Source organism: Myxocyprinus asiaticus, chromosome 9, assembly GCF_019703515.2.
Source record: "Myxocyprinus asiaticus isolate MX2 ecotype Aquarium Trade chromosome 9, UBuf_Myxa_2, whole genome shotgun sequence".
Lineage (NCBI taxonomy): Eukaryota > Metazoa > Chordata > Actinopteri > Cypriniformes > Catostomidae > Myxocyprinus > Myxocyprinus asiaticus.
In genome coordinates, this window is record NC_059352.1 from 34,098,886 (window position 1) to 34,121,905 (window position 23,020).

The window sequence follows — 23,020 nt, forward strand, 5'->3', positions numbered from 1 at the left end:
GCTTCCTGCAGGGAAAGATGCGTTTCTTGAAGAAACACTACATCATATTTCTTACCCTTAAGAGAAATAACCTTCCTTCCTTTTTATGGTGTGCCCCAACCCATTCACATTCCACATGGAAATAAACAGTCCACTCATTAACATTTGACATTTTGACATAAAAGAGAGAAATAGATTGTGTGTCAAAAATAAAACCACATTCAAACCACAATAGTGCAACAATCAAACCATAAACTTCCCCCCTGAACCAAACAAACAGAAAATAGAAAAACATGCACATTAACCCCACGCACGACAGCGCCAACTGGCGTCCATCCCTCTAAACTCAAACAGCCCCCGCGACAACTTTGCTGTCGGATTGCTCAAGTATGGTGTTTCTATAAAAATTTCGTGAGACAGAATTACACAAAAGATAAGCTATAAAACAAACTCCAGCCAATAGGCGGAACCAGCACAAAAAAAAAATAGGCACTCAGTTTCCTCGGACAGTCAAACGAATGTTCAGTGAGCCGGCCCATTCGGCTGCTGCATGAGTGCAACAAATGACCTAATCACTCCAATGACTTGCAAGAAATACTCCACAAAACAAACTCGGCACAAAAAAAAAAAAAAAAAAAGGCGCTCAGTTTCCTCAGACAGTCAAGTGAATGTTCAGTGAGTCTGTCCACTTGGCTGCAATGTGAATGATAACTTAAATAACTTACTCCATTGACTTTATGAAGGACATCGCTTGCTGGGGACATGTGAATGTTTTACGGCCATCCTTAGCATCTGTTCTTAATTTTGCCAGGAACATCAGTGCAAAAGCGAACCTTCCGTTGATGTAAGAGTTTCTTGCATGCCTTGACTCGATCACGATTTTGTAGGGCTTTACTGGTTGTTTAGATCAGTGTTACTATCAGAAATAATATTTTATATTAATATTAATATTAATATTATTTCTGTAGTTATTAATCAATATTTAAATTAATTGGATCTAACTCATTAAAACCTCATATGGGGCTCCAGTAAATGCAGTGTGCTACGTTTAGGAGCAAGTTTGGTTATTAGCAATAATTAATAATTATCAAAGATAATTATTAATTATTAAAATCAATAGAACATTGATGAGAATCAATGTTAGCTTTTTTTTTAATCCTTTAAATCAACAATTATCAAAGATAATCATTAATTGTTAACATCGATGAAACATTAATTAAAATTAACACTAGCTTATTGATCATTCAAATTCAACAATCATCAAAGATAATTATCAATGATCAAAAATCAATAGAATATTAAGGATTAACATTGACGGGGCACCACCCTGAAATCAGGGACTAATAACCAAATAGTAAAACAGTCTCAATATTAGATTGTTTTCTTAGGAAAATCGACATCCGAAGAATATCGATTTTCCAGAAAAAACAATGAATGAAGGTTTGAATCCGAGCACTGACATCCTGTCAGCATGACACAGGTGTATGCAAAACAAACCAAAACACTTCTCTTTGTAATATAAACAAAGTTTATTTATGCAGTAATATCAATTTATATTTAATACAATGCAGTCAATAAACTTCTGACTTACAACTACAAACTAAACAGTGATATGATTAGATATGGAAATCAAAATAATCCTATAACACATAAAGTGTGTGTGTGTGTGTGTAAGGAGGAACACGCACAAAATAGCTGACGTGACTCTCGTGGAGAGTATGTCACGCGAGACTTCCGGCCAGGGAATATGACCGCGAATTGGGGCGGAGATGGCGTCTACCAGTTACCGCGTATATCCGCTTGTACGATAGCTTAGGGACAATGCTGGGCTTTAGCATTTAAGCTATCTACGAGCCAAAATGTGTGCCAGAATGTTTGTGAGGGGTCGCGTGCCTGCGTGTGTGTGTAATTGGTACGAGAGAGAGAGAGAAGTGACGGCCCTAAAGCTGATTTCATGATCGTGGGAGAGAAAGCAGCTGTTTAGTTCATCGCTCAGAGACGCGGTGGACGGCTCGTAAACAGTCCCGCGTTATTTGACTCTTTAATGGATGAACTCGGTTGCGGTCTCACCCGCGATGGCGAAATTGCACAACAATCCAATTTGGTTGGACCACAGTACAGCAAAACAAAATCGTGATAATTAATACCCTGAGTATTAATAATTAGCGGACATGGCGATTCGTAAACTGTACAAGCAAAAACCTTGAAACACAAGAATAACACACTATAATATTCTATCTCTGCCCAGACGTAAACCCCTTACTTGAATCGCATGAGGACACAGGTAGAATGTGTTTTCCTCTGTCCTTTAACTCTGACCTGGTTCCTTGAGGCTCGCTCTGTCGGCGGGCGGTACGGCTGTTGATTCTCGGCGGGTTGGCAGAGAACTCAGAAATGTCGACTTGATTGAAGATGGAAGAGAAATCTTTAATCTCTTCACTTCTGTAGGCAAACGGATGAAGATGCGAATTGCTCGGCAGTCTCCTTCGGATCCGTTAGAGTGTTCGGTTGAACACGGAGTAATCTCAACTCGTCCAGCGAGATGGAGATTGTATGGCTACAGTTTCAAGTCGGACGTTACTTCCTTGTGCCACGAGGTTGCACCTGAGAGCAGCAAAAAAACTACGTCTATATTCGGTGAACAAAGTCGCTGGAAGTAACTCACGAAACATTTCAAAGGTATTTCAACTCCTGATGATGTCATGTTTGAGGGACGTTCTGTTGTGTGCCTCATCCAGTAGGAGTTGAGAGTTCGATCCTTTAGTGAGCAAGGCTTCATGGATTTGTAGTCTGTTTTGGACTCCCTTTATTTGATTTTGGCGTGATTTTTATCAGTATAATTTACGACTTGGAAGGTGGGGGCTTGAGTTAGGTTTTTACGACTGTATTAGGCCTGCCTTTCTCTTCTATCTGAATACATGAGGCCCAACAATTCTCTCTTGTCGAATTCGCAAAGTCTTGGAACAAGAAAATGCTGTGGTTCTTCCAAGAAAGCCTTCCTTTATTCCTCACCTCGCATAACATGACATCTTTATCGGATGATCTCAGAAATTTGGCCAGAATTCTCCCTCAGCGGATTGCCGAGCCAGAACCCAGTGAGCTTGCTCGATTTCCAGTTTATGGCTTGCTATGTCGAGCAGATTTGGAAGGAGCCCATCTAGGAATTTCACCATATCCTAAACTCCTTCGCCCTCATGAATTCTGACGAAAAGGACATTATTCCGCTGGCTTCGGTTCTCCATGTCCTCCAACTTCTCCCAGAGATGCTCCAAATCCACCTTGGTTGCTAGCGGATTAACAGATAATTCCCTATCCGATGACTCCAGATAATCGATCCGTTTCTCGACATCCCCCACTCTTGTAACCACCGCAGTGAATTTCATCTCCATGGCAGTGATCGATCGACGTATTACAGCAAGATCCTCCAAGTCAGCAACGACCTTCGTCAGCATTGCCGACATGTTCAACATTTCTCACCAAATTTCCTGAAACTCTCCAACCAAATTGACTCCCAGGCTCAAGGCCTCCGCGTGGGTGTCAGCTTGAGTAGATCCCGAGGGTTTTGAATTCTTTGACATAATGTCCTCCTAGAAAAGTTATGGAACAGAGTGTATCGAATCTCACCGGTTTATGACATTAATAATGTTAACTAGCAAAGTGCGCAGAGCTCGCCATTCACACTTCTGAACCTCGCATGGCGTCAAGTGACTCCCCAGTTGATGCACATTATTAAACACATTCAAACACGATGCACAGAAACACTCAAAAACAAGTGCAAACTTGCTGCATTTATTTAATACTTAGACATGCAAACTTGATATTCACGCATATGAAACACTTGTTCAAAAGACAAATTCCAATATTTTATATAATAATTTATTTAAAGACAGCTTACCTGAAAAAGATTCCGCCATCCTCACCAAGCTTCTTGAAATGGTATTCTCAATCGTTCTTGGGTATCACGTGGTTTGAAGTAAAATGTAAAAATTTAAGGATTGCTTAAATTTAACTGACAGTTGACACATCTCGTAATTATACATTCATTGTTTGCATCACTCTGAGTTCATGATATTACTTAAAATGCATTAATGTGTGCACCACAATTTAAGTAAAACTAAAAATATCAAAAATATGGCATTTTTTTGAGAAAAAGCTATTTAATTTAATACGTTGTTTAGCCAACAAATAATTTTTTTCAGTATACTTCTCTCAATTTCCAAACATGAACCAGTTTAGAAGAACAGATTCCATTGTGTCTTGTCCACTTTTACTGGTACTTTGAACTGGTGTGTAGTTATTTTTTTATTTATTTTTTTGTGTTTGACATGTTTACTTTTATTATATGTGCCTTACTGAATGTAATTGTTCTTTGGAAAAAGAGGGATGAGTCAATTATTTTCTGTGATCAACTTTCACACATGCTGTCGATAGAGTTTAACTTGTATTAAACCCAGAACATTTATGGATTTATTTGAAGTCTCAAGACAGTTTATGGTGGCAATGCCTGCTGAGTGTTGTTTTCACTACTTAAAAATTTGAACAAAATATTCAAATCTTTGATTTGCAAATTGTTCATCATCTTGACTCTTTACACATTCACACTTTGTCCCATAATTAATATATAGCAAAGTGCCCAAAAGCTCTCTTGTTTTTGTCTCCACTCACATTGTAATGTTAAGCCATCTCTGCTTTTTTTTTTTCGTTTGTTTAAAATGTTTTTAGTTTTTTTAGTTAACCTTTTAAATATATTTTCATTGCTTTCACCATACATTTTAAGAATTGCACACTATTCTCTCTCCACCTCGCTCCAAAAATGTGTGCTTGACACATTACGTACCTTTGTTTTTCTATTATTTTATAGGTTTTAATTTATTGATGGAAATGCACAGATAGGGTTATAACTAAATATTGTTACAGCAGATATCCTAAAGGCATTTACATAATGCACACATAATAACCACATGCTGACTTGTATCAGAATATTCTTGTGAATGTAAACAGTCTCTTTTGTGCCCTCTGTTGTTCAAAATTTTTGTTGGTCAAAATGTAGCAAATTTTTGTTGGTCAACTCTACACGCACATTTTGCCTTTTCCTGATTACATAGGATAAGTCTCCTCTCTAATAATGAAGCAAAGGTTAAAGGCTGGATCACACTATACAACTTTTAAAATCTGAACATATTTCAAAATACTAGGCATTATAAACTTACTTTGAAAATCGCTACAGACAGAAACTGGGCATCACACAGCAAACAGCTGGGGATCGCACTACTTGACTTTCAAGGTCCGGTCACAAACACATGCAGAATCCACACCCTCCCATTCACGCAGACGCATGACTGATGTAAACAAACATGGCTCTACGGGAGCTGGCTGCTGCTACTCTGCTCGGAGACACGGGCAAAGTGTATTTCTGTTTTGCTCTCTCCACATCCATTTACTGACTGAGCACCTGTGGACGGGCCATGTTGATGTAAAAGTTGATGTCTTGCTGTGGAGGCAGTGCATTTATAAGCCACTGTTTGATGTAACAAAATTAGTTTTTACAGCTTGGTTTTAATAAATGCTCTCTTTGCATTTTTGTAGTTTTTGAGTTCAGAAACATATTGTTTTATTAGGGCTTTTGATTTAATGCATTTATTTAGTGCTGTGAATTAGATACTGTAATAAAACACATCTCCCAGTCAGCAGGAAGCATTAAGTGCAACTCCAGCTGTACAGGCAATGCGCAGCTGTGCAGGCAACAAACCACACTTACTGACAGCAGACAGCAAAAGATGAGGGCACATTTTTGCATTCAAACACAGCTGGACAGAGCGCAGCTCCAAATGCAAGGGTCTCAAGATGTGTTTTTCTAAGTACGTTTAACTCGACAAAGTGTCATAAAAAAGCTGTGTTTATGACACGATGCAACCAAAGTGAGATGCTCCAAAAGTGTCCATCTGATGCATGTGTACATAGGTGTGTCTTTGAAAAGCCCTTAGAATAAGTCTACCTTGGATTGACTAATTCAATTGCCAAATGGATTGCTGTGGATCGTAGGAAAATGATAGGCTTATGTTCAATAATATTGAAATATTGCGTTCTTAAGCCACTTTTTGTATTGTCTAATCTGTGCTTTACTTGTCTGACAGCATAAAGTGTATTAATGTATTTGTCTTTTAATTATCTGTAGTATTATATTTATTATATACAGTACTGTGCAAAAGTTTTTTGGTTGTGAAAAATGTTGTATAGTGAGGATGTTTTAAAAAAGAATGGCAAGAATAATTAACTTGATACAAAGTCCCTTACGAAAATCGAGGGTACACAGCAAATTTGCGGCAAATTGTCCATTGTTGCCAAAGGTTTGCCGGAGGTTCACCACTACCGGCGAAGAGATGCAAACTTCTGGCAAACATTTGTGGTGAATCAAATGCTCATTTGCATGTGAAAATAATGAGCTGCAAGTTGGCGGCTAGTTTAGATTTTTTTGTAAGGGGTGCAGTTAACATACACTAAATCAATATTTAGGCTACTTGCTACAGTTCTATGTATTGGGAAAGTCACGAGTACTCTGAAGTGACAGCAATGATTGATCGTGAAAACGATGATTGATAATGATCGTGCGTGATAAGTTTTTACTCAGTTCAAAATTTAGTGATAACTGTACATGTGTCAAATAGGGGCCTTCATTTAATAATGGATTATGTCATGATTTTTGCCAGTTCGGCGGTGAATCATCACAGCAACAAGCTTTAACACAGAGCACAGTGACTTGGTCCAGGGCAGTGACAGCACTCAATACTCTGCAGAATCACTCACACACCGCTGAGTTCCTCCTTTCAAAGAGCTAGACGGAGTGCAGCTAAATGGAACAGAACAGATTCCGAACACATGCTTGACTACTGCTTGATTACAGAAGTAAAATTGCGTGCTTTGCTACAGCAGCGGAGGCAAAGTGATTCTGCGCCTGACAAGAATGGAGAATTTTTTTTTGTGTGCAGTTAATTTGCTTTATTTGATTAATTAAAATCACTTGATTTGGTGCTTTTAGCTTATTCTTTAAAATACATTCCTGGAAAACTTGCTTGTGGACCTTTTTTTTGCCCCCCATGTGTTTGCATCCCTGATTGCAAAAGAATGTGTTGATAAATAGGTTTATAGCACATTTTCAACATGTTTAGTGTTGTTTAGTGTGAAAGTTATAACCTGCAAACAGTTTGTGTAAAATTGCCGTGCTCTGATCGATTGGCCACCGAACGGTATCGGCCGCTATTCACTTCCTGTGACTCGATCGAGGGTCTCATAGTATGGCCGATCACATAAAACGATCACTCATGGCTTAAAAGACGTGCAGCTCCTTTAACAGGGTTCCCACGCGTCCTGGAGAATCTGGAATACCTTGAATTGTAAAAATTTTGGAAAAGTCATGGAAAATGAGAAAAAGACCTAAATGTCCTGGAAAATAAATATTTGTCCTAGAAAGAACATTCTAATAAAACTGCTTCGCCTTTTTGGCTAACATGGTTTTTGTTACATGTACAAAAACATGGTAACGATTGGGACTCTAAGTGTGAAATACACATTCGTATAGTTTTGTCTCTGCCGGCAGCTGCACATTGTGAAAGGTCAATGGTTGACCATCATGAAATAAGCCCTGTACCATACATTCTCTGCTTTGCTCCGACAAAATAATTCAAGTACTGATATAGTGAAAAATGTTTTTTTCATTCTAACATTACTGTTATTAACTAGAAAAACATTTCAGTTGTGAACTTTAGACAATGGTCAGACTGCTGATTTTTTTCTAAAATTAGTTCACAACCTTTGGTGGTAGTGTGATGATGCGGTCTTTACGCCTTGGGATGTGAATAAATTTTCCATTTATAAATGAACAATCCAACTCCGCTTATACCACATGTAGGGCCCTATGATTTCCGTGATGTGGAAAAGTGATATGTCCTAGTGTGATTTTTAAACTGCAAAAGGCTGCAGTTTAATTAATTTAAAATGAAATACAATTAATGTGTGATTAATTCAGAAAAAATAACCATTCAATAACCAATAACCTGTTTAAGACTTCAGCATCACTATCATGTCATCACAAGTGCATGGGGGGACCATGGGCAAGGGTCACATTAGGCATATTTGAGATGCCAAACGCCTCACCTTGAAAGTAGACGAGAGTAGGCTGGTGGAGTCGGGATGAGTGTAATAAGAGCTGTCAAGTCAGACAGTTCTAACTTCTCGTAGTGGATCATCCGCTACAAGATCAAAGGCGGATATTGCATGATTCATGTTCATATGCTTTGTTGTTAATAAAGTGGATGCAATTTAAATTCTGTTGCTTTTAAATTCAAATAAATATGATGAACAAGACACTCAGTGTACCTGTTATTTAATTTCCATCCATTTTTAGTTTAATAGAGACACACATTTTAGATATTTCAAAAATATGATACCAATCACATATCCCATACAGAGATTGCACTGTTAGAGTGTTGGGAATATTCACATATCATTTATACACAACATGATATTAGAGATAAAAAAAATCAAACATTTTAGAAGAGAACGAAACATCACGGTTGTTTAAGCCAATGAGCATTAAGCTGTGTCGTCAGCAAGTCGTTTCCCATCGTGCTTGTAGTTCGAGCATCTCGGAAAAAGCAACTGCACCACCTGCCTGCTACAACTGTGGCCACCTCGTTCTCGTGGGACATCTTTTGACATTAGTTGTCATGATGTCACAGGAAATTGGACAAATTTCTAACCGGCATGCACCTGCCGGTAATAACGGTGATCAGTTCTGCACAGAACTTGCTCATCTCAAACGAGCCTAGTATTTGATAAGCCAATCGTAAGACTTTGTGTTTTTTGCCTATCTATCATTTTGCATGTTCTCATAGTATAGTAGTTTAAACAGCTCATTTAGGTTTAATGCCATATTCAGATTCATAACAGTTGTCAATCAAGGGTGCCGTTTTGCTACTGTTGTTTTTAACAACCCTGCGAAGACGCGCTGCTCTTCTGCTCATGATGGTCAATGGTACAACAGCATCTTTGCAGGCTGGGGTATTGGGAAGAGGGGGTATGTCTAATTCAACAGCTTAGTCTTGGAAGTTCCAGACAGGCATGAGAGGTATGGCAAATATGAAAACCTTGTGTCCAGCACATGGCGTTTCACACAGGACATGGCAAAGTGAAAGGACTTTATTATCATCCGCGCTGGTGGCCTCTCAGTCCTTTGCCGGGCATAGGTATCATAATTGTAACACTGGGATTAAAACTGATGAGGTATTACGTTTAAGGTCACTAAGTTTAATTACACCAATGGGTTATGAATATTCAGTGTAGCTGTGTACGAAGCACCACCCACACAGAGGTCACTGTGAAACCATGCAATTTTCCATTTGTCAGCGCGGCGAAGTTCACCAAACTTGAGTGGAAATTCTTCGGAAGAGTACCGTCCGAAATTCACGATCGTGCGGATTCCACTGAGATGACTGTATTTCGCCCATGCAATTTCAGTGCAAAGGTACTCTGCTGTTCAAAAGTTGGGGGTCACTGGACTGAAATGTTTGTCATGATCTTAAAAACCTTTTGATCTAAAGGCGTTTGCATAAATGTTTGAAATTAGTTTTGAAGACAAAAATATAATTGTGCCAAATTATTAATTTAATTACAAAACTAAAATTGTATTTAAATTTTTATTTTTTTTAAACGGTTGACTTGGACCGAATAATAAAGAAAAGCATTTTCTCAGAAAATTATGCAAATTCTAGGCAAAGGGTGGCTACTTTAAAGATGCTAAAATATAACACAGTTGTGTTTTTTTGGTCACAACATAATTCCCATAGTTCTATTTGTGTTATTCCATAGTTTTAATGACTTTACTATTATTCTAAAATGTGATAAAATAATAATAATAAAGAATGAGTGACTCCAAACTTTTGAATGGCAGTGTATGTTTGACCGCACCTTAAGCGGACACAGGGCTGCTCTGTGTCACTGCATGTCATTAACACTGTGTGTATGAACCGACAACGACAAATAACATTTGCCATTACACTATCGTTAAATTAAAGTGAAACCAGAGCACTTTGCTTTAACTAAAATCCTAAACTAACTAAACTAAAATAATTTATATTTTCGCTGGATTTTTGCACAAACCTCCGCAGACAGTGCGTGCATCACAGTGCTTTAAGCATGGTTCAGAAGCGGTTAATCTTCACATGTTTTCAGAGTCTGCGGTGCAGCTCAGTAAGACGGTTGTAGTTCAATTGAACATTGTAGATGCGAAAGCAATAGGGAAAAGTGTTTTCAGGTATATAGTTCCTCTTTAAAGGTCTTCCAGAAAATCCCTCTTCGGAAGTACCCAAACTACATGTCGGAAAGGGGCTTATGTAGTTGCCCTGCATGAACTTCTGCTCAATCATGATTCTTTGTTTGTCTGATGGTCCATTTCACCTCTTTTTAACTAGGTTTTTTTTTTTTTTTTTTTTTTTTTTGGTCCTCTGCAGATACTATTGCAAACACTCTTGGTGTGTTTTAACTCATGTTTCTTCTCTTTAACAGCACCGCTGTGTGGCTATCTTTAAGGACAAGCAGAATAAACCTACTGGTTTTGCACTTGGCAGCATCGAGGGACGAGTTGCCATTCACTACATAAACCCACCTAACCCGTGAGTCTCTGTCTGATCACTTTATCCGATCGACAGTTAGTTTGTCTGTTTTTTGTTCATTTTTTTTACATTTAGAGTTATGTCTAATGAAGTAACATGAAATAAATATGCAATTGTTTTTTTAACCCAGAGCCAAGGACAATTTCACCTTTAAGTGCCACAGGTCCAATGGAACCAACACTGCCACACCCCAAGACATTTATGCTGTGAGTATTCTTGTAACTGTGCAGAAATGTTCATATTTTTTAAATGCAATTTGATTGCTTGGACATTTAGTCTAGTCTAAGTTGGGCCAGTGTTTCAGTGTCAAAGAGGGGGGAACAAACTCTGTGCATATTCTACCTGTTCTCCAATAAGCAGAATTTAAAGTCTTTCTGTTTGTTTCACAGAATTTGTTCTCTCTGTTTTAGGTAAATGCTATCTCCTTTCACCCTGTCCATGGCACTCTGGCGACAGTAGGATCTGATGGGCGCTTCAGTTTCTGGGATAAAGATGCTCGCACTAAGTTAAAGACCTCTGAACAATTGGATCAACCAATAACAGCATGTTGCTTCAATAACAATGGGAACATTTTTGCCTATGCCTCCAGCTATGACTGGTCTAAGGTACAGACTTGAATATATTTAACATTGAGAATTTTGAACAGTATAATAAAATAGCAACCTTTTGCTGATCACCAAGTTCAGAGAATTGTCATTGGATGTATGATGGACTCTGAGGTTCCTCTAGAAAAAATCTGTATCAGATTGTTCCTACTCCCCTTGCTACATTTGAGATTGTCTTGATACAGCCAGTATTTACAGTTTCAGTAATATAAAATGACAGTTCGTAACAAATAACGAAAGTGCAACTCCCTTTCATTCTTCCACAAAAAATGGATTGTTAGCCGAGATGCATAATATTCCAGTCTCCCAGTCCCTGCTGCTGAAAAACATCCCCACAGCATGATGCTACCACCACCATGCTTCACCGTTTGGATGGTATTGCGCAGGTGATGAGCGGTGCCTGGTTTTCTCCAGACGTGATGCTTGGAATTGAGGCCAAACAGTTCAATCTTCATTTCATCAGACTAGAGAATCTTGTTTCTCACAGTCTGAAAGTCCTTTAGGTGTTTTTTATGTGTCTTGCACTGAGGAGAGGCTTCTGTCTGGCCACTCTGCCATAAGCCCAGATCGGTGGAGTGTTGCAATGATGGTTGTCCTTCTGCAAGTTTCTCCCATCTCCACAAATGATCTCTGGAGCTCAACCAGAGTGATCATCAGGTTCTTGGTCACCTCTCTTACCAAGGCCCTTCTCCCCCGATTGCTCAGTTTGGCCGTGGCGGCCAGCTCTAGGAAGAGTCCTGGTTGTTCCAAACTTCTTCCATTTAAGAGTTATGGAGGCCACTGTGCTCTTGGGAACCTTCAATGCAGCCCAAAAAAATGTGTAGCCTTCCCCAGATCTGTGCCTCGACACAATCCTGTCTCCTGAGCTCTGCAGGCAGTTCCTTTGACCTCATGGCTTGGTTTTTGATCTGATATGCATTATCAACTGTGAGACCTTATGTAGACAGGTGTGTGCCTTTCCAAATCATGTCCAATCGATTGAATTTGCCACATGTGGACTCCAGTCAAAGTTTAGAAACGTCTCAAAGATGATCCAGAGAAATGGGTTGCACCTGAGCTAAATTTCAAGTGTCATAGCAAAGGGTCTGAATACTTATGTCAGTGTGATATTTTAGTTTTTTCTTTTTAATAAATTTGCAAAGTTATCAAAAATCAGTTTTTTGCTTCGTCATTATGGGGTATGGAGTGTAGATTGATGTGAAAAAAATTATTTAAAGCATTTTAGACTAAGGCTGCAACAAAACAAAATGTGAAAAAAATGAAGGGGTCTGAATACTTTCTGATTGCACTGTAATTCAATACAAGCACAAACACATTAACAGTCACATGATTAATTCAAATTTTGAAGTATGAAAAGGTTCTTGCATTTGTGTTGTGTGTCACTGCCTTGGAGTATTAAACTTTTTAATGATTTGGTTTTGTCTTTGGTAGTTACAAGAGTTGACTAAAGTTCATGAAGTTCATCCCTAGTGGAATTGTATTTGTGTCATTCTAGTGAACTCTGTGACAGTATGGTTAGTCTATGCTCGCTTTTATCTCTTCTCTGGCAACAGGGACATGAATACTACAATCCCCAGAAAAAGAATTACATCTTCTTGAGGAATGCGGCTGAGGAGCTGAAGCCACGGAATAAGAAATGGTGAGAGCAGACTATCCATTACGATGGAGATGGTGTCTTTCACCGGGCAAGGGCAGGTGTGCTGCCTTACTTGCCCCGACTTTTGTTCTTTTGCAATTGTGATTCTTTGGTATCTCATAATACAGGGAGGCTGGTTGTTTTTGCTCTTAGATAGCTTGCAGGGATTTTAATCTAAGAGAGGACAAATTTACATTTCTAAAATGATGTATAGAAAGGAGACTCTGCTTCAGTCCATAAGTAAATGTTTAGATTAGGAGTGCACTGGACTATGTATGCATTGATTATAATCATGAATCACCTGTTTACTTGTGAAAAGCCACCATGTTATGAATAGTCAGCTTTCAATAAGTCAATCTTTGCCAGGAATTAATGTATCCATTTGCAGTGCTTTTAGTAGGTATGCTTCCATTCCGTTTCATCATTCAATCTATTAGATAAATCTCCAATACAGGAAACTTCAAAGCTTTGGTATAAGCTCACAAATTTCAGAGAATAAAGAATTCATAAATGTTAACCATCATGCATCTCTTATGTGTACATATGTTCATGAAAAAAAACAAAAAATAAATTTGATTTGGGGGAAAAAAGATTACTGAATTGACTGACGCCTGACCCTCCTGTCTTTAGATCTGTCAAGCTTCATCACATCTTGGAAGACCTGCATTAGTGTGTAAATATGGAAGACCCCCATTCGGCTAACACCTGGACCAATGGCGTAGCAATGAATATTTTTTATGGACCAATTAGAAGGGGCCAACTGCTAATAAGCAATGATGATGTGAGCAGTGGCTTTTCAGACGACTGAGGAAACTATGCTTTGGTATTCTTGATGTAATTTAATGTAAATTTTTCTTCATGAAGTTATTCATTATTTGCAGTTGTTGTTTTGTTTTTTGTTTTTATATCGCCTTCCAAACAAAATGGATTTTCACCTCGATGTTACTTTCTCTGCTTGGTGTGGAATCAGATTGCTTGTGTAAACAATAATAAATCTTTTCAGAGCTTTCACTGCATGTTGACATTTCTCGTCTTATTCTCCTGAAGGCAGAAACATTTTTTTTTTTTTTGTAATATAAACACACTGCTCTTAGAACCTAATTTTCATGAAGAAGAAATATTTTATCTTAATTCATAAGAAAAATTAAGTCTTACTGATATATGGAAGAACATGACAGACAGGCAACATAAATGAACACCTAGGGCCATGGCATGGTTCCCTTTCAAACCCACCTTCGCTGGACCAGACAGGACTGGCAAAGACAGTGCTCTTCACTGACGAGTCGTGGTTTTGTCTCACCAGGGGTGATGGTCGGACTCGTGTTTGTCGTCGAAGGAATGAGCATTACACCGATGCCTGTATTCTGGAGCGGGAACGATTTGGAGTTGGAAGGTCCATCGTGGTCTGTGGCGGTGTGTGTCAGCATCATCGGACTGAGCTTGTTGTCATTGCAGCCAATCTCAATGCTGTTCATTACAGGGAAGACATCCTCCTCCCTAATGTGATACCCTTCCTGCAGGCTCATCCTGACATGACCCTCCAGCATGTGCCACCAGCCATACTGCTCGTTCTGTGTGTGATTTCCTGCAAGACAGGAATGTCAGTGTTCTGCCATGGCCAGCGAAGAGCCCGAATCTCGAGCATGTCTGGGACCTGTTGGATCGGAGGGTGAGGGCTAGGGCCATTCCCCTCAGAAATGTCTGGGAACTTGCAAGTGCCATGGTGGAAGAGTGGGGTAACATCTCATAGCAAGAACTGACAAATCTGGTGCAGTCCATGAGGAGAAGATGCACTGCAGTACTTAATGCAGCTGGTGGCCACACTAGATACTGACTGTTACTTTTGATTTTGACTCCCCTATTTCCCATCAAATGAATCCCAGATCCCCAGCCTTCTACACGACACCTCCTCGAAAGCTGCCACCCTCCCCATCTCCGCGCACCACTCCCGAAATGAGAGAGCTCCAGCTGACTTCCATCCCCTTAAAACAATCTGCCTGCCTGTCATAACACTGGTCAAGACCCAATTTTTTATGTATTTATCTCCTATATCGATGACTGCCCCATCGCCCAAAACACAGAGTCTGGGGCAAACGAAACCCGAGGGCCCAACACTTCACACACACAACTCTGAACCTTTAACCAAAATTCCTGGATCTCGGCACACCACCAAAAAACATGTGCCATGTCTCCATCCACCGATTGGCATCGCCAGCAGGTGGGTGTGTCTTTAAGACCAAGCTTATACAGTCTAGAGGGGGTCCAATAGAATCTATGTAAAATCTTGAATTGCATAAGGTGCACCCTTGCATCTCTAGATAAAAACTTGATGTTTTTTAGAATCCTAGCCCACACTCTCTCCTCCAATATCAAGTTTAAATCTTTCTTCCATAATCTTTGATAGAAGTTAAAGCTCTGTCCCCCAAACTCTGAATTAGCAGGGAGTAATACAATGATGCCTCATGACCTTTTCCAAAGCAGTAATCACCACTCCCAGAGTATCTGCTGCTTTAGGGGGGTGTATACTTATCCCCAAAATAGTAATGAGCAGCTGGCGCAGCTGTAAATACCTAAAGAAAGAACTAATATCTGGGAATCCCATAATGTTGAATCAAATTTTCAAAGGATCTCAACACTCCACTCTCATATAGGTTACTGAATGTATTAACCTCCCTCACAATCCACTAACCAGCAGAAAGGGGACTTATTAATACGTAATTTTGGGTTCAGCCATATGCTCAAAGCAACATTCTGAATTAAACACTCTGGACACTTATGTCCATACCGAGTGCAAATGCGAGATAACGGTGTAACTTCTCTGGTTAGTTTGATAGAAAGGCTTTGCGATGGTGAAATAGGTGCAAGAACTTCCTGTTCAATACATAAGCAGGGAGGGGCTCTCTCAGGTGGAAGTGACCAATGAGCCAATTGTCTGAGACCGAATGCATAATAATAAAGCAAAATCTTGGGTAGGCCTACCCCACCTTTGTCAATCGGCCTATGTAACTGATTGAAATGTAATCTGGGGCGCTTACCATTCCAAATGAAGGACTTCGCTATGCTATCAAATTGCTTGAAATAAAAGAGGGGGACATCTACATGGAGAGATTGTAGCAGAATTTTGGAATACAATTCATTTTAATAACTTCCCAATCATAGATAAATTTAATGAAGCCCACCTGCCCACATCGACGATAACTCTTACACTCCCTTGGATCTTTGTCCTTTTTAAGAATCAGACTGATCCGGGCTTGTGTCATGGATGGAGGAAGCTTTCCAGTCTTTAATGATTCCATATAAACTTCTAACAAAAGTGGAGCCAGTTCTGTAGCATAAGATCTAAAAAATTCAGCTGCAAAGCCGTCTGGCCCCAGAGCCTTGCCTGTGGGCAAGGCCTTAACCTTGGAGGAGCTTGGCAAGGTAATTATCTCAGAATCAAAAAAATTTATTTGCTCAGTCATCAGTTTAGGGAGTTCTAATGGTTCCACAAAATTTCTAATGTCTTCATCAGTAGATGAAGATGTGGAACTATAGAGATCAAGATAGAATTCTTTAAAAACATTATGTACACTACCGTTCAAAAGTTTGGTGTCACTTGCCTGAAATGTTTCTCATGATCTTAAAAACCTTTTGATCTGAAGGTGGATGCTTAAATGTTTGAAATTAATTTTGTAGACAAAAATATAATTGTGCCAACATATAAATGTATTTAATTACAAAACTAAATTGTATTTAAAAAAAAAAAAAAAAAGATTTTTAAATGGATGACTTGGGCCGAATAATTAAGCAGCCACTAAGTGCCCAGCATATAGATGGGAACTCCTTCAATACTGTTTAAATAGCATCCCAGGGTGATACCTCAAGAAGTTGGTTGAGAAAATGCCAAGAGTACATTTCTGCAAAATCTAGGCAAAGTGTGGCCACTTTGAAGATGCTAAAATATAACATAGTTTTTATTTATTTGGATTTTTTTTAGTCACAACATAATTCCCATATTTCCATTTCTATTATCCCATAGTTTTAATGACTTTACGAAGTGAAACAAAAAATAATAATAGTAATAATGTAGGGCTTTACTGGTTGTTTAGATCAGTGTTACTATCAGAAATAATAATTATTTCTTTAGTTATTAATTAATATTCAAATTAATTAATTGAATCTAACTCATTAAAACCTCATATGGGGCTCCAGTAAATGTAGTGTGCTACGTTTAGGAGCGGGTTTGGTTATTAGCAATAATTATTAATTATTAAAATCAATAGAACATTGATGAGAATCAATGTTAGCTTTTTTAATCCTTTAAATCAACAATTATCAAAGATAATCATTAATTGTTAACATTGATGAAACATTAATTAAAATTAACACTAGCTTATTGATCATTCAAATTCAACAATCATCAACGATAATTATCAATTATCAAAACTCAACAGAATATTAATAAGGATTAACATTGATGGGGCACCACCCTGGAATCAGGGACTAATAATCAGATAGTAAAAAAGTCTCAATATTAGATTGTTTTCTTAGGAAAATCGACATCTGAAGAATATCGATTTTCGGGAAAAAACAATGAAGGCTTGAATCAGAGCACTGACATCCCATCAGCATGACACAGGCGTATGCAAAACAAACCAAAACACTTCTCTTTGTAATATAAACAAAGTTTATTTATGCAGTAATATCAATTAATACAATGCAGTCAATAAACTTCCGACTTACAACTACAAACTAAACAGTGATATGATTAGATATGGAAATAAAAATAATCCTATAACACATAAGGTGTGTGTGTGACAGTGTGTGTGTGTAAGGAGGGACACGCACAAAATGGCGGACGTGACTCTCGTGGAGAGTATATCACGCGAGACTTCTGGCCAGGGAATATGACCGCGAATGGCATCTACCAGTTACCGCGTGTATCCGCTTGTACGACAGGTTAGGGACAAAGCTGGGCTTTAGCATTAAGCTATCTAGGAGCCAAAAATGTGTGCCAGAATGTTTGTGAGGGGTCGCGTGCGTGTGTGTGCACGTGTGTGTGTGTGTGTGTGGTTAGTACGAGAGAGAGAGAGAAGTGTGACGGCCCTAAAGCCGATTTCGCGATCGTGGGAGAGAAAGCAGCTGTTAGTTCATCGCTCAGAGATGCGGTGGACGGCTCGTAAACAGTCCCACGTTCGTTGACTCTTTAATGGATGAACTTAGTTTACCTGTCTCACCCGCGATGGCGAAATTGCACAACAGTCCAATTTGGTTGGACCACAATACAGCAAAACAAATTCGTGATAATACCCTGAGTATTAATAATGAGCGGACATGGCGGTCCGTAAACTGTACAAGCAAAAACCTTGAAACACAAGAATAACACACTATAATATTCTATCTCTGCCCAGACGTAAACCTCTTACTTGAATTGCATGAGGACACAGGTAGAATGTGTTTTCCTCCGTCCTTTAACTCCGACCCGGTTCCTTGAGGCTCGGGTAATGACGGGAGGCTGTTTCCTGTTCGGCGGGCAGTACGGCTGTTGATTCTCGGCGGGCTGGCAGAGAACTCAGAAATGTCGACTTGATTGAAGATGGAAGAGAAATCTTTAATCTCTTCACTTCTGCAGGCAAACGGATGAAAATGCGGATTGCTCAGCGGTCTCCTTCGGATCCGTTAGAGTGTTCGGTTGAACACAGAGTAATCTCAACTCATCCAGCGAGATGGAGATTGTATGGCCACAGTTTCAAGTCGGACGTTACTTCCTTGTGCCACGAGGTTGCACATGAGAGCAGCGATGAGCTGCGTCTACACAATGCAACCAAAGTTGCTGGAAGCAAATCCCGGAAGCATTTCAGAGGTATTTCAACACCTGATGATGTCATGGTTTGAGGTGCGTTCTGTTGTGTGCCTCATCCAATAGGAGTTGAGAGTTTGATCCTTTAGTGAGCAAGGCTTCATGGGATTTGTAGTCTGTTTTGGACTCCCTTTGTTTGATTTTGGCGCGATTTTTATCAGTATAATTTACGACTTGGTATGTGGGGGCTTGAGTTAGGTTTTTATGACTGCGTTAGGCCTGCCTTTGTCTTCTATCTGAATACATGAGGCCCAACAATAACAATAAAGAATGAGTAAGTGACCCTAAACTTTTGAACGGTAATGTATATCAATGGCTGAGGTAAAAATGTTACCACCAGCAGAGGGAATGTTAGAAAAAGACTCTGCTTTATATATCTAGCCAGAGTTTTCCTGCTTTGTCCCCCGGCTCAAAGTATGACTGTCTTTCCCTGAATAGCCAAAACACTACCTTCCGCGACAATAGTATTATATCTGTATTTCAATCGGGTCAATTCTCTGAGGCCATCAGAAGACATTCAGCACTTCAGCTGTGCCTCGGCACTTTTAATATTCCCTTGCAACTCCACGAGTTCTCGTGCTTTGGATTTTTTGATGAATGAGGAATACTGTATGATCCGAACCCTAAGAACTGCCATAAGTGCCTCCCAAGCCACGCCCACAGAGGATACTGAGGAACAGTTGGTTTCCAAATAAACACTGATTTCGGCCTTTTAACATTTTGTTGAAATTCAGGATTTTGCGAAAGGGATACATTAAAGCGCCAACTATATAATTTATTTTTCTCCGTATGTGGCATCATCTCCAAACTCACCTGGGCGTGATCTGAGACTAAGATGTTTCCAATTGAGCAATCTGCAACAGATGAAATGAGGGACTTAGATATCAAAAATAGATCTATTCAAGAAAAAATCTTATGGACTGATGAAAAAAATGTATAGTCCCTGCCAGATGGGTTCAAAAGTCGCCAAATATCTGCAAGACCAAGATTTTTACACATCCTGTGAAGTGTCACTGTTGCTCTAGGGGGCTTACACACTTTTGCATCACTATGATCAAGGACTGAGTCCATCAAAAGATTAAAGTCTCCTCCCAATATTATATCATGAGGGGTGCCAACGGCTTGCAACATCTCTTCAAGATCTATAAAAAAGCCCTGATCATCAGCGTTAGGTGCGTAAATATTAGCCAAAATCAACCTTTGCCCCTGAATTTCTGCTATAACTATAATGACTCTTCCTAATTTATCTTTAATCTGTTTGAGACATTTGAATTGTAGATGCTTGCTTATCAGTGTAATGACTCCCCTGCTCTTACTTGAGCCAACACTAAAGAAAACATGTTCTGGGGGGCCTGGGTAGCTCAGTGATTAAAGACGCTGACTACCACCCCTGGAGCTCATGAGTTCGAATCCCAGGGCATGCTGAGTGACTCCATCCAGGTCTCCTAAGCAACCAAATTGGCCCGGTTGCTAGGGAGGGTAGAGTCACATGGGGTAACCTCCTCAAGGTCGCTATAATGTGGCTCGCTGTCAGTGGGGCGTGTGGCGAGTTTTGCGTGGATACCGCGGTGGATGGCGTGAAGCCTCCACACGCACTATGTCTCCGCGGTAACGAGCTCAACAAGCCACATGATAAAATGCATGGGGAAAACGTGCGCATTAATCCCGCACACGACAGTCCATGTACGCCTGCGAGAGCCCCCGCGACAACTTTGCCGTAGGATTGCTCAAGTTCGTTGCTTCTATAAAAATGTTGTGAGAGAATTACACAACAGAAAATAATCTATAAAACAAACTCCAGCCAGTAGGAGGCATAAGCACAAAGAATGTGCAGATTCATCCACAAACTGTCCCGAAGGAGTGTTATTCCACAAAACAAACTCCAGCTGCTAGGCGGAACTAGCACAAAAAGAAACAAAAAGGTGCTCAGTTTCCTCGGAGAGTCAAGTGAATTTTCAGTGAGTCAGGCTCACTTGGCTGCATCGAGAGTACCACAAAATGACTTACTTATTCCATTGACTTTATGAAGGACATGACTTGCTGTGGGCATGTAAATATTTTGTGGCCATCCTTAGTATTTATTCTCAATTTGGCCAGGAACATCAGTGCAAAAGCGACCTTCCATTTATGTAAGAGTTTTTTGCATTCCTTGAATCGATCACATTTCTCTCTTGTCGAATTCGCAAAGTCTGGGAACAAGAAAATGCTGTGGTTCTTCCAAGAAAGCCTTCCTTTACTCCTCGCGTAACGAGATCTTTTTTGGATGATCTCAGAAGTCCCTCCGGATCTCCGAGCCGGAACTCTCTGAGCTTGCTCGATTTCCAGCCTATGGCCTGTTATATCGAGCAAACTCGGGAAGAGCCCATCTAGGAATTTCACCATATCTTGGCCGCCTTCATTCTCAGGAATTCCAGGAATTCGGACATTATTTCACCAGTTACAATTCTCCAAATCTTCTGACTTTTCCCAGGCATGCTCCAAATCTGCCTTGGTTGCTAGCGGGTTAGCAGCTAATTCTCTCTCCGATGACTCCAGATAATCGGTCCGTTTCTCGACTGACTCTTGTAACCATCTCAGTGAATTTCGTCTCCATGGCAGTGATCGATCGACGTATAACAGCAAGATCCTCCAAGTCAGCAACGACCTTCGTCAGCATTGCCGACACATCAATTGACGCCGAATTTCCTTCACTTCACCATCCAAACTGACTCCCAGGCTTTCGGCCTGCTGCTCAGGTGCTTCAGCTTGAGCACATGTGTCTTTTAATGTCTCTAGAGCCCAAGGATTTTGAATTCTTTTGACATATCGTCTTCCTAGAACAGTTAAGAATCTGGGTGTATCGAATCTCACTGGTTTATGACAGTATTAAAACTATTAAAGTGCACAGAGCTCGCGGTTCACATGTCCGAACCTCACGTGGCGCCGTGCGACTCTCTTCCTTAGCTTAACATTTTTATAAAGATGGTGTTTTGCAAATGTTTCCATAAGCACATGAAAACATCACTCTTTCTCTCGGCTCGCTTCCATTTTAAAAGCAGAAGCCGCTCCTCCTGCTATATTCCTGCAGCTCCAGAGTCCAGGATATAGAGCGTAGAGATTTCTGAGGATTTGTCACCATCTCAACCCTTGCGTGCCTCCTGTCCTCCGTATCAAGTAGCTCTGCCTGCTTAGTACAAGCGCTGTTTATTGCCTAGGCTGAGTCAACACTGACACAGCACATGCTGAGATTGATTGTGTTCTTTGTGAGCAGATGACAACCAAAACGCTTTGCTCTTAGCTTACTTTCTGTAAAGCTGATGCTGGTCTCCACTCCTCCCTACACTAGCGAGGGCAGGATAAAGAGCACAGAGACTTTGAGGATGATTCATCGCCGGCTTGAGCTTTGCATCTTTCCTCTTCTCCATCTCAATTTGATTTGCCTGTTCAATGCACCCGGGGCAATTTGCAGCTCGCTCCAGCACGTTGCGATCAATCACATTAGTGATGGTAATGTCAGAGACATTTTGGCGCTGGGCTTTCATTAAGTAAGACATGTATGCAGTTGAGGTGCTAATTTCCTCTGCAGGCAGGAAAATAAACAGAGTTACGTTTTTAGCCTGAGTCTCAGAAAAAAAAAAAGAAAAGGAAAAAAGATTACCCTCTGGTCCGCTACGCAGACATGTGGTGCGGTGTTCTGGGGATCTTCCAGGGATCTTTGCGACAGTCGTCTGGCCTGTGTGGCACAAAAATTGCCTAGAACTGCTTGCAGTCCTCCTGGCTCTGAAAGCTTTTTGCACAGACTTCCAGGGCAGGCTCCGATGGGTTTGGATGCCCTATCTCAGTGGTTCCCAACCTAGGGTCCAGGGGGGCATGGAACCTTATATGCTTTGAGGTGGTCAAAGATACATAAAATGAGCTATACTATTAAGACAGCATGTCAGCATCCTTGTCTTACTCAAGATATAAGCAAAATCTCAATATAAACTTTAAAAACCAGAGAATCTTTGCACAACTGCATAAGGATGAAACACACCAAGGCTTGTAAGTTTATTTTTCTTGGATCATAAAAATGCATGGAATTTCTGCAACTTCATAACGCACAGCAAAAACCTCTAAAAACTGCAAACTTGTTGGAGACCTTCAGGTCTTGTCGGTCAAGGACCCTTGTTTAAGTTTGGACCGGGCTAGTCAAAAGCTGTTCTCAAGCGCAGGGAGGCTTATGTGCTCTACCCCCTTGGGGCTCAGGTTGGAACCCTGCAAGCTTTCTGTCCTCCTCCCTTTGAGTCATATAAGGCTAAGAGTTTGCACAAGCTTT

At 40.1% G+C, this 23,020-nt stretch overlaps 1 protein-coding gene across 5 annotated transcripts in view; it reads left to right on the forward strand.

Annotated features, from left to right (window-relative positions):
- The window catches only part of LOC127446054 (mRNA export factor-like), a 77,313-nt gene extending 63,415 nt beyond the window's left edge, over positions 1-13,898 (forward strand). For 4 of the 5 annotated variants that reach the window (XM_051706680.1, XM_051706686.1, XM_051706687.1 and 1 more), the window contains 5 exons: positions 10,540-10,646; positions 10,777-10,852; positions 11,057-11,251; positions 12,805-12,890; positions 13,518-13,898. In XM_051706680.1, the coding sequence (XP_051562640.1) occupies positions 10,540-10,646; positions 10,777-10,852; positions 11,057-11,251; positions 12,805-12,890; position 13,518 (465 nt within the window). In that variant the 3' untranslated portion in view covers positions 13,519-13,898. Of the gene's footprint in view, positions 1-10,539; positions 10,647-10,776; positions 10,853-11,056; positions 11,252-12,804; positions 12,895-13,517 lie in introns of those variants that run through there. The other variant, XM_051706682.1, reaches the window with a different exon arrangement.
- The last annotated feature ends 9,122 nt before the right edge of the window (positions 13,899-23,020 follow it).